The 11,833-nt window shown below is 41.3% G+C and overlaps 2 protein-coding genes across 3 annotated transcripts; both read right to left on the reverse strand.

The window, feature by feature from the left end:
- Positions 1-445: 445 nt before the first annotated feature.
- smyd1b (SET and MYND domain containing 1b) lies at positions 446-6,797 on the reverse strand. Of its 2 annotated transcripts, XM_034542278.1 has the most exons (10): positions 6,676-6,797; positions 5,616-5,792; positions 3,989-4,202; positions 3,374-3,504; positions 3,199-3,237; positions 2,212-2,407; positions 1,318-1,410; positions 1,045-1,208; positions 763-931; positions 446-610 (listed from the first exon to the last, which is right to left on the reverse strand). In XM_034542278.1, exons 1-10 carry the CDS (start codon positions 6,795-6,797, stop codon positions 446-448), a joined length of 1,470 nt encoding a protein of 489 aa, XP_034398169.1. The 2 variants fall into 2 exon arrangements, with proteins under 2 accessions (XP_034398169.1, XP_034398170.1); XM_034542279.1 differs by lacking the exon at positions 3,199-3,237.
- Positions 6,798-8,229: 1,432 nt separating this feature from the next.
- Positions 8,230-9,616, reverse strand: sprb (sepiapterin reductase b). Its single transcript, XM_034540879.1, is given in 8 exon segments — positions 8,230-8,320; positions 8,322-8,361; positions 8,364-8,384; positions 8,387-8,505; positions 8,507-8,599; positions 9,247-9,293; positions 9,296-9,454; positions 9,536-9,616. Coding segments are annotated over 8 exon segments (651 nt in total).
- Positions 9,617-11,833: the final 2,217 nt, after the last annotated feature.

Below are 11,833 nucleotides of genomic sequence, written 5' to 3' on the forward strand. Positions count from 1 at the left end.
TTTCTCAATAAATTATCACTTTCATTACATGTGTGCAGCCAACAATAAAAAAAGCTAGTTGGTTGAAGTATTACATACCGGTCATTTACCTGTTTGGATACATTACATTTCATTTAGCTGACGCTTTTATCAAAAGCGACTTACAGGGTTAAGTGTCTTGCTCAAGGACACCTCGACTAGGGCCTGTATCCCGTTAAAGAAACCTGACATTGAGCTGGCAATGCATTTTTATTTATTTTTTAAATACGTCCGCTACTGAATTTCTGCACTTCCACTGAATGTGGAGTATTGAAAACAAAACTCACACGTACGACGTGACATCTTTTTAATGAAAAGCGCGACTACAAAAGTGAGTGGCGTGAAACAGAAAATGACCAAGTCACTAAACGTGCAGACTCACACACACCAGCACTCAGAAATAAGGATGGTTTATTCTTGATCTCTTTTACTTCCTCCGGTGGAAGAGATTCTTGACTCCCTCATCCACAGACTTGGGTTCATGCATCATGGCCATTGGCTTGTTCTTCAGAGCTGCGTCTCTCATACTGTGGTAAACGTACTCGTTCTGCTTGAACATCCTCAGCTCCATCTCCGTCTGCATACGCATCGCCTGTGGAAATAGGTTGCATCAGCGCTTCAAATGTTCGCCAATTGGTATAGCTATAGTATATGATGAGTCAAAAATAAATCTTTTCTTTTAAAATGTTGCTTTTAAGCATGTCTGCCGAACCAAAGAAAAGCTTCCAGGTTTTGAGAGTTTACCTCCAGGTCCTTGGTGATGGGATGTGTTGGACCGTGGGTGACCATGAGAATGGCGTAGGCCTTGCAGACCATCCCGTGGCCAACCTCTATCTCCCCAGCTTGCCAGTGAGTCACTCCGGCTCGCATGGCCGCCATACCGAGAGCAGCGTTGTTAGGGTGGTACAGTTTTCTGTCAGGGGAAGATGATTCATTTTTTCATTTCATTTTTTCTTAATTATTGGATTTTTAAAAAAAAGATGCGCATGTGCATCCCAACACGCTGCACAACATCTCTGTACTCACAGGTATCCCTCCACCATTTTGCGGGCGTATTCTGCAGCTTCACAAAAATACTGCAGGTAAGCTTGCACCTCACTTAATGTGCTCCATATCCGCAGCTGGTAGATGTGCGTGTTAGCCAAAACTGGCTCTGTCTTCTCAATGCACGCCGTGCATAATTTTACCACCTGAAGAAAGAAAAATAAACGTAAACAACATGTAAAGTAGGCTTGAAGGTAGAGAGATAGAAGAAGAAAAAACACATAATTTGATGATGTGGGTAATTTGATACAATACCTCATGGTAGTTGCCATTTAGTCGAGCGCTGTCCATCTTCTCCAGCATTTGATAGCAATAATCTGTTGCCTCTTTCACCTGTTCTTCTGTCGGCTAAGAGATGAAGATGGGAGGCACTGATCAAATCAAGAATTAACACATTGACATTGAAAGCATTAAGAATAACTATATAGAAATTGACAGCCTGCTCGTTTACGTATGTAGGTCATGTAGACGACATCTTTAGGCTCATAAAGGCAAATTCCTGACTATTGATTATTTCTTAAAAAGACCTTTGACCTGCTGGAGGGGCCCTGTCAGAGACACAGATGTTTATTTTACTAGTAACAAACAAGCTGTCCTTTCACGCGTGATCAAAAGACGCCTCACAGTTATTATGGTGGTTATAAGACAGCCAAATACAGCATATCATAACAGTTTTGTTCAGCGTGACCCACACATACAATCTGCACTACACAAGCGTGTGTGTCTCATTACACAGATTAAGATCATGTGAAGTGTCATGATTCATTGCACTACTGCTCTATTGTGTAAATGCACTGATTTACTCTTATCTTACTGATGTACTGATACTGGTAGACTATATAATATAAGAATATATAATAGAATAGATAAGATTATAATAATTGGTATGTGGGAGAAACTGATGATCTTTCTACCTTTGAGTAAATGAAGAACTTCTTTCTCTTCCTCACACGTATGAATGCACCACCTTACATCCAGTGAATACATTAGGAGCTATCTTTGCTTAAAATAGCCACTGCGCTCATGTTTCCCGTCTGTCCTTATCACGGGGGACTAAATCTAGTGAGAGGGCTGGCCTCTTTTCTGGCTTCTGCAGTATTAAAAATGCCCTTTCGCTTCATGAGAGCTTTATTTAAAATGGACAGACACCTTGACTCCGTCCACTTCCACGCCCGCCAACTTCAAGTCATCTTTGATGTGGTTCTTGCAGTGCTCGCATGTGCAGTCAAAGAAGTATTGTGTTTTGAGCAGTCTTCGTCTCTCCTCCGACAGATTCAAGAAGTCCACGTATGAGACTGTCAGCTCCTCTCCCTCCTCGATCTTACCGAGAGAACGCAGCTCGATCCTGAGGAAGAGGAACGGTGTTGAATGCAAGCGGAAGTGACTTTGTTTGGTCTTCTTTCATTTACACTTTTTGATTGATGGTGAAACTCAGTTCCTAGTGTGGCTTTCAGTTCAGTCGATCCCGTTGAAGGGTTGAAGGAATGAATGTTAATGAAGATTATTTCACATTCAAGCCAAAATTCAGTGCATTCTTTTTATTTTTATTAGATGTAAAACAAAATTTGGGATTTCTTTCTTCAATTACAAAATGTGTGACAAACTTCTCCACATGTAGTCAATATTAAAGCAAAAACAAAAAGGCTTAAAATGGAAATTATTTGGGATATTTACATGGAAAAGTAGTTTTTGCCATGTTTTAGCCTGGTGTTACAAAGGTGTTAGAAGTGAACAAGTGGGAATGAAAGTTGTTACAAATGAGAGAAGCTTTGAATACACTTCCTTGATGATGGACAGACGCACGCTGCAATCGCACATCGACAAAACACACAAAGTGACAGACCCGCATCATACGAGTGAAAGAAGCTATGTGTTGGGAAACAAAAAAACTCATACCAGCCTATAAATGAAGGTTAGAGCATTCAAGATGCATGTTGACATTTTGATGTGAAGTCTGAGTCACATCAAACCTACAGTGCATACTACAGGGCACTACTGGCAAAGACTTGTTTTTACTACTATGGCGGAGTGGGAGGGAGGACGGCGGTTAAGCGTGTTGATAGGTTGATTATGTCATAGTCTCAATGGCGCTCTAATAAATAAGACTTTGAAAAGGTTGAGGTTGAGGTAACGCACCTCCGTTGAGAATGAAACATAGTATTCACAGCCGATTGACTGAAAGACAAACAGGAAGCAGTTTTACACCAATTACAACCTCACAAACACACATTTGCACACAATACACAACAGCACGCAAGTCAATTGCCACAAAATAAAATAAAAAACTGAGGAGGCATTTAGTTGTACTCACTTGCCGTGGTTGAGGATCACGGTGCAGTTTGGCCAGCAGTCATGATTCACCAAACACAAATTTGGGAAAAGACCAACTCCCACTGCCTGAAGGCCCTTCTGGTCGCTCACAGAGAAACCGTTACAGTTAATCTGAGAGAAAGAGGGGAAACATTGATGTGAACACAGAGCTGTTAAAGATGTACCCTAACCCTAACCACACATTGTCTCATTCTACCCCAGAACTGGGGCCTGTTGGGGCCGGTAGCTTTTTTATTGTACCACCCCTGGTGGCTTGTTTAAAAGTTTGTTTAAAAAAGTTCAGATACACTTAATTTACACCAGGTCAGTCACTGATCCATACTCACATGATCTTCAGCCTGGTACATTGTGTTCCAGCTGTCCGTCTAATACTAAACTTAAATTGTACAACATGAAACAGGAAAGAACATCCCGCTGCTCTGTGCTGGTGACTGACATTAATTTGCGAGTTAACAAGGACGTCTGGATGCATTAGTTTTGGTCTCTGAGAGGCTAATTAGGTGAGGAGGCGCACGGTCAGCTCACTATCTTCCTGCCCTTGATTTTGGGGAAAAACAAGGGATGGCCAATAAAGAGATAACGCATATAAACACACCACTCCAAAATAATGTGAAATGTCGTCGATCGTGTGCTGCTTGCTGGTTCGGGGCCAGTAGTCCAGGAAGTTGTGGATGTCCACTTTTAAGTCCTTCAAATCGTCCTCCTGCATGTCAGGAATGTGATCCTCCAGCTCCTCCAGCGTGACCAACTGCATATCAGACAGCACGCTCCCCTCTTTGTCGAGGCGCCACATGATGCGGGCCACCAAACTGCCCTCGACAAGAACAAACACAAACACAAGTGCCGACGGGTCATTAGGGGCAGCTGGCGCATAGAGAGAGAGAGAGAACTGCGCATGCAAATGATGTTATTATTAATTCTCAAAGCTTACTATCTGCTATAATGTATGATCTATCAATTTAGAATTGCATATAACCTGTTATTTAACGATTTGGAACATCTTTGTGAGATGTTCGTGCAACATGAGAGCAGCGGAAGTGCTCAGTCTGATCGTAATGTGTATTAAATTGTGTGGAAAACGTGAAACAGCAAGACGAGTCGGCGGAATATTCAGATGCATTTTTGAGACAATCTAAAAAGTTGTCTGTGCGGCCTTCAGTGGCGTTAAGCTCGGGGTCTTTTGCTCTGAGCTTCAAGCTCAGAGCTTTGGGGCTGTATCAAATGTCTTTTTTCTCATATGAATATGAATGAGGTTTTGAGACAATTACACAGAGCGAGAGAGAGAGAAATGGGAAGAGAAGTTGGACTATTGCACAGTATTTTGTTGTAAAGTATTATATATAATTTAATTTAATATTATATTATAATTTGAATGTTAATGTGCATGACAAATCAAAACTTTGAACTATTTGGAGAAGCCATAGGCTGAATAAATATTGCATTCAGGCTTGTAGTTTTGTTACTTTGCGCTCTCCCTCTCTCTCTCTCTCTCTCCCTCTCCCTCTCCCTCTCTCTCTCTCTCTCACTCTCCCCCTCTCTCTCTCTCTCTCTCTCTCTCTCTCTCTCTGTGTATGTGAGACTTGGCCCACTATTTCTGTAACGTATGAAAACGCCACTGCTCAAGGCTGATTTTAAAGGGCATATTGATACAGTGCTTGTGTGCGTTTTATCAACTAATATTTGATGGAGAGTAGAGAGATGTGGCAAGGACTCAGCCTTGATTAATGGGACGCCCCCTTAACCAAGCCTTCAACAAGCTGCTATCTTGAGTACTAACAATATTCATGTTTGTTGTTTTTGCACATAATGATAATTTGGCGGGAGGGACTTGGCTTTGGAGGGAGGCCTGGAGGGATGAGCTGTCAGTGTGGCAGACTTGGCGACTTACTTGCTACATTTAGCAACTTCATGAGCAAGTGCTGCTAGCCACTTTCATTGGAAAAATGTAATAATGGCCTTGGTTTTTTCAAAAAGAAAATTGTCTTGCAAGATTACCAACCCTGTCTTTAAACTGGACGAAGAAGCTGCAGTTTCTCCTCGGATATCTCTGCATCTTTTATCTTGTTGGATTAGTTTGTATGGATCATATTATTAAACACAGGATTAGGGTTGAAAATTGAAACGAAAAGAACAAAAATGCAACAAAATAATGTTGTTATGTTTAGGCCTTTTAAAAATGTAATTAAGCATCATATAACTTATTTCCTTTTCCCTCCACTTACCGGATGTTCTCATTTGGTATTTTGCCATAAGATTTGATGGCACCACATTCTTGCTTGTGTTCGGCCCAGCCGGCGCGCTGGCAAGTTCGGTCACAATAATGAGCAAATTTGCACTGGCCACATCTCTGTAGTTTGTCTTGTCTGCGGAAGCAGCTGTGGCAAATACGCTCTGCTATACTGCAGAAAAAGAGTGGAAAGATGATAGTGGTCAATGGAAGAGTTTAACGTGTTGGCTGTACCTTACTAGTGTCCAAATGCTCTGATATAGGAAACTATTTATTCTTTTTATATATTTTACAAACTTCCAGATGAGCATTAAACAAAATTCTTTATATATTCTTTTTCAGATAACATCAGGTCATCACAAACTTTTGCCTTTGTCTTCTTCACGGAAATTAGTACTCGGATTACGTGCACTTCTCACATTAAAGTCTGGCCTGTGATGTTTAGTAAAAGATCCCATTCTAAAACATTAACATCTCGAATGTATTGATACAGAACCGCTACTGAATAGAAGATATTTCCAATAGATCCCGTAAAGGTCCTAATCTAAAAATGCATGTAGATTCAGATACTAAAGGATAACACAACTGGGCATTAATACCAGAAAGATACAAATCACAACAGTCCTAATTTGTGTTCCTTCATGCTACCAGACTTCTTTATTTACAGGCATGTCAAAATATTCCCCTGATATGAGATGAGTTGTCTACAATGGAGGCACAGTTTTCCATTCCATGCCATTACATCAACATGATGATGATGATGATGATGATGATGATGACATACTGTGAGAATATAGTTTTCTTGTTACAATATCAAACCAGATTAAAATCAGACTCTAAGGACATCCAAAACAGGAAACTGAAAGATATTGTGGATACATTTTAAATCGATAGAAAGAAATTACAGATAATATGTTGTTCATCAGCCCAAATATCTGCATAATGACCACATCTGAGCACCCCCCCCCCACACACACACACACACACACACACACACACACACACACACACACTATTGCGTGTCCATGTCCTCAATTGGCATTATCGGACTGTACCTGTCAAACGCAACAGCTGAGACACTGGGCTCTGCAAAAATGACGTCTCCAGCCCAAAATTCCTTGGTCGCCTTCAGACCCCTTCCCTTTCCAGGTGCGTCAAATATCGCCACGTTCTCCATGGTTTTTGCACTGGTTCCTGAGCCGCTGATGAACAGTGAAGAGTGAGTCAGTGGTAGAGAGAAGCTAAATGCAGCGATGGGGTAGTTGAGGAATGCGTAGGCCAATCTGGGACCTCTCTGTTCTTCAATGACAACTGCACATTCCACACCCGAGGTACGAGAATAGACGTCCTCTTGAACTGCACCAACAGTCACAGAAACATGGGTTCACGGTGTTTTGTCTCTGTAGTCCACTAAGAAATAAAATGTCTGACGGTAACATAACTGGAACTCGCTGTCGTTCTCTCAGACGCTTAAATATATTTCAATTTGTGGTCACACTTTTGGCTTTTCATCCTGAAATTCCCCCCACCTCTGACCATGAATTGGTAGATACCCGGGTCCTGAGGGTTATTTTGGGCCCTCAGTTGGGGCTGTCTATCAAGAGTCTGTGGTGACGTTAGACAGCTGCAAGGAGTTTGACAGAAGCAGAGCTAACTCTCTGCCTCTACTCTGTTCTGGTGCTTTCTATAACTTCCTCTCTATTTCTATTTTGCAACATAACATATGGCACAGTTGGAGGGGGGGGGGGGGGGGGCAGCTTTAGGGTCTTCAGAATGTACCCAGACCCCATAACGTGTGTATTACCTGTTTTGATCCCCACAGTGTGCTACAAAGAGCAACCAAGTACACAACCTCACATTTGCATCCACACCTCTCCAACTTGGAGTGAATGGCAGTGCTGCACAGACCAAGTATTAGCCATCAAACCACAACATTCAAGGTTTCAGCTCGCTGCCCTACAATGTATCCAGATTATTATTACATCAGCATTCTCTTTCTCTAAAATGACCAATGAACAGTTTAATCTATCGATAGATGTATTTGCATGTGAATATCACTTTTCATACTTTCAGTAAATGAAAGTTCGTTGTTATGCTAACGAACAGTTCAATGTGGAAGGCTTAAATGTGTCCAAATACAAAAGGGATTTCTAAATACAGAATAATACTCATCAAATAAAACATGCTATTTCAATCAACAGTTTGGCTAAAGACTATTTGTGCTTTACATCAGCAGCAAACACAAAAATAATTCAAACGTTAAAAGGGAAAGAAAAAAACAGGATAATATGAAGGAGTGACAATAATTAACATATCAAAATCACAGATTAAAAACAAAATCCAGACCAGAGGAAACAAATAAATGCAAATCTGATTAATAATAACAACAACACAAATAAAGCATTACACTTTTGCCAACATTTTTCCTGAAAGTTATTGTATTCTATATACTGAAACTATGCACATTGTTGTAAGTTTAAAAACGACATGTAAACTACTCTACTGTTTTTATTTGTTTCTATACTAAAATCTTTCATTTGAGACCAGAAGCCCAGACCATCAGACTTTCTATCAGACTTCAGCAAGGTAGTGTCACCAAATAATTCACACTAGGTGAACACCATTATTCTTCGAGGTGCTCCTGAGTTGAAGTCATCGCCGAGAAGCAGCTTCATCAGTTTGTCAGCAGACTCCTGGCAGATGTTTGACGCCTGTTAACCTCAGAATATCCTTCTGCATATACCTGGAGAGTAACTGAGGACTCATGTGGCTGCTCCTCGGGCAGCACCCTGAACATCATCGTCCTGGCTGCTTTGGCAGTGCAGTAGAGCACCCAGGACGGCAAGGGCTGCAGTGCTAAGGCCGGTGAGACGTTCACACGCTTATGTCAAGGGATAGGAGTTCATCTCCTCGAGGTTGGTGAAACTCCCAATATGGGAAATGTCTCCCAAAGTGACTGCAGACCGAAAGAGAGAGAGAGAGAGAGAGAGAGGTGAAGGTAATATCAGAGAGGGATGAAAGGCAGAGTGAAACGGAAGTTAGCCATGGTCACGATGACGTCAAAGAAAAATAGAGAAACTAGAGGCGAACACAAATCCCCTGAGAGTAGTGGGCGGCTGACTACTTAGCTAGCTTTTTAATTCCACCAACACTGGTTACTGGTTAGAAAAAAACAAAACAAAAACTCGAAAACACAAGAAACGTAGAAAAAAAGATGTCACTGATCTGGCGATGACAATGTGCTTTTCTATGCACAAGAGTTTGTGGATAAAGCATGATCTAGCCTGCAACCTTAATAAAGAAAGAAATGTACACTTTTATTGATCAGTTTATTTAGTTATTAAGGAGCAGTGGGCTGCAGTGAAGAACCCAGGGAGGAACTGGGGGTTCAGTGTCTTCGACATGCAACTATGGGGAGAGCAGGGATTGAACCACCTTGCACCTGGTTCAATACCAATGAGACTCCTTGTATGAGCTACAGCGGAACCCAAAATAAATGAATACACTATGCTGTCATGTTAACTTTACACTGGTTACAGAAAATGAGCCCAACAGCGTTCTGGTGGCCAGCCTCAAACCCACGCAACCATGGCCGCTTGGTGACAACAAAGACGCACCGGCGTTGTTGATCTATTTACTTTACAGCCTCCTGTCTCGCCACCCTGACGGTTTCACCTTGACCCCCTCTCTCGTGTTCAGATCGACAGCTACGCAGTGAACCACCAGCTGCTGTTCCTCGGTGAAGCTCTGCCGCTCTTCCTTTAGCTCCTGTAGCAGAGTCCCAGAGCGAGCCGCCAGCAGGAGGACAGAGCCGGGCTCCAGCCAGCAGGACACCTGGACAGAACCAAGACATTTTATTTGTTTGCTGGTCTTTTTGTTTATATCTTACCTTCTTTGCACAAGTGGATCACTTACTGTGTGTACCAGTGCCTTGGAGGCTCCTGTGATGATGCAGATACTCCGGCCCACAGTCCTTTGGTTTGTAATGTTGGACATCTTGACAGATCTTCTCTGGTGATAAAAACATTGATGGTCAGTGGGGGGAAAAAAAGTGAGAAAAAGTACACGTGATAGGAGGATTACAGCTGATGTGAAATGAGAGGACAAGATCCCACTGTTTCTGTCATCTTGTGAGAAAGATGTGACCACTTAGCGGCTTTTATAACTACAACGTGCAAGCAGAACTAATGCATCGCATGTTCGAGTGAAAAGAAAAAGATTGAAGCAATTCTGTCTGTAATGTGCTACATCGGTAAATGGAATAACTGGGCCTGCACATTAAAAAAAAAAACTAAACACTATTTAATTCAGAATAATAATATTGATATTTGATTCAGGTATCTTTTAAATATTACTTGATATGATGATGATAGTCGTCTGGTATCTAATTTGTCACCCTTATGACCCCCAATGTTTTAAATAAAACCTGATTCTGAAATATTGAATATCTACTAATACTAATACTGTATTTTGCAGCATTATGGTTCTTTTCTTCTTTTTAGAATTGTTCAATTGTTAGCAGCAGTCTATAGACAAATTAAATTATTATTCTAGATAGACTATATTTAAAGTAAATTAGTAAAGCACATTAAACATATATATTCCATTTCCTAATTTGTATAAATAAACATTAAACATGGCGAGGTTTTACATGTGTGACTTCCCTTGAGTCAGCTGAGCTGGGTGGTAGCGTCTCATAGTGGCCAAAGGGTGCCAGAGAATCCCAATAACTATGAAACAGAGAGTAAAACCAGTGGCTTTTATCAATCTGCGAAAGTCCCAGTACAGACTGTCAGCAAATACACAACACGACTGCCCCCTCGTGGACAGTTAAGATAGTTGGCTTTGGAGTTTTTGGAGTTTGGGATTTACTCATGTCTGCCTCGGGCCTTGGCGGTTCCTCTCCCATCCTGCAGGGGACACGCTGGTGCTCCTCACCGCTTCAGCAGGAAAGAATAGGGACGAGCAAAAGAGAAGAAAATAAATCATGACAGACAACATAATCGTAGAAATGTAAGACCAAAACCAAGAGAATACAGATAGTCTGAGATTTTATTTTAACATAATAATAATAGTAATAATAATAATAATAGGAACAGGGACAAGAGCTCCATGCTGAAGGGCTGCACACTGGATAACAATACATTGAGTAGAACAAAACAGGGCTTTAATTAGGTATTGAGTTGTATTATGGGACGTGTAGGATCCAGTATATGTGTAGCTTAACCCATATCAGACAGGGAATATATATCTGAATATCTTGCCCTTTGCAGGATCACTATTAAAACATTATTCTTTTTTTTAATCGGTCTACTCCCAGGTCCTCCAACTTTGTGGAAGTACAATACTAAATTGCAGAGGTACTTCTTTAAGTTGAAATATGTGGTGGAATAACTAAGTACATGTATCTGAGTCTTTTTTCATACATTTCATACCTTTCTACTTCTGCATGTCAGAGGGAAATGTACTTTTTACTTCATAACTTTAGTTATTGTTACTTATAATGTATTATTGCACAGAACAAAACCATATGAAGAGTTTTTAAAATATGCCTACCTAACAGTACAAATGCTGACACGTTTAGTCCATTAACAACCGGTTAGGTGTTAAAGTAATTTTTTCATGCAAAAACATTTCATGGTTGCAACTGGCTTTTCCTTTTTAATTATTGTAATTATTGATCATTTATTTCTCAGAAAATCGGGGTTTGGGCTGGTGGTTGGACAATACAAGCGTTGGGAAGGTGTTGCTTTGGGCTCTGATTGAACCAAACAATTAATCAATGGAGAAAATAATCAGCAGATGAATCCATAATGACAATGATCATTAGCTGCAGTCCGACATCCACCTCAACCAACTAGTAGCCTCCTGCTCATGAATGCGAGAGTGATGATAATGTAGGGCTATAATATGCAGTCACTTTACAGGGTGATGGTAGTAGTTTGACTTAAGTGAAGGATCTGAATAATGTCAGGCAGCATCACGACAGTCTTATCCTACAACTACCCATCCATCCATCCCGGGGACTGTGTGTGACTGGAGGCTTTTCCCGAGGGAGAGCACTGGACGAGTGCCAAAAGGGGGCGTTTGTCTCACGCAGCCTGAGGGGCGGGACCAGAGGTGGGTGTGTGTCTCTCAGCTGATGCGCGTATCAACCGACTCCATCATCAGCATCCGACGCTGACAGCGGTCGAAGACAGCGTCCCTAATATT

This window comes from Cyclopterus lumpus, chromosome 9, assembly GCF_009769545.1.
Source record: "Cyclopterus lumpus isolate fCycLum1 chromosome 9, fCycLum1.pri, whole genome shotgun sequence".
Lineage (NCBI taxonomy): Eukaryota > Metazoa > Chordata > Actinopteri > Perciformes > Cyclopteridae > Cyclopterus > Cyclopterus lumpus.

Coding starts and splice junctions, on each gene's coding strand:
- smyd1b (XM_034542278.1), bottom strand. CDS start 6,797: ATGGAGAACGTGGCGATATTTGACGCACCTGGAAAGGGAAGGGGTCTG. Junction 4,203..5,615: donor ATACCAAATGAGAACATCCG/GTAAGTGGAGGG, acceptor TGTCGAGGGCAG/TTTGGTGGCCCGCATCATGT. Junction 611..762: donor CCATCACCAAGGACCTGGAG/GTAAACTCTCAA, acceptor CTATTTCCACAG/GCGATGCGTATGCAGACGGA.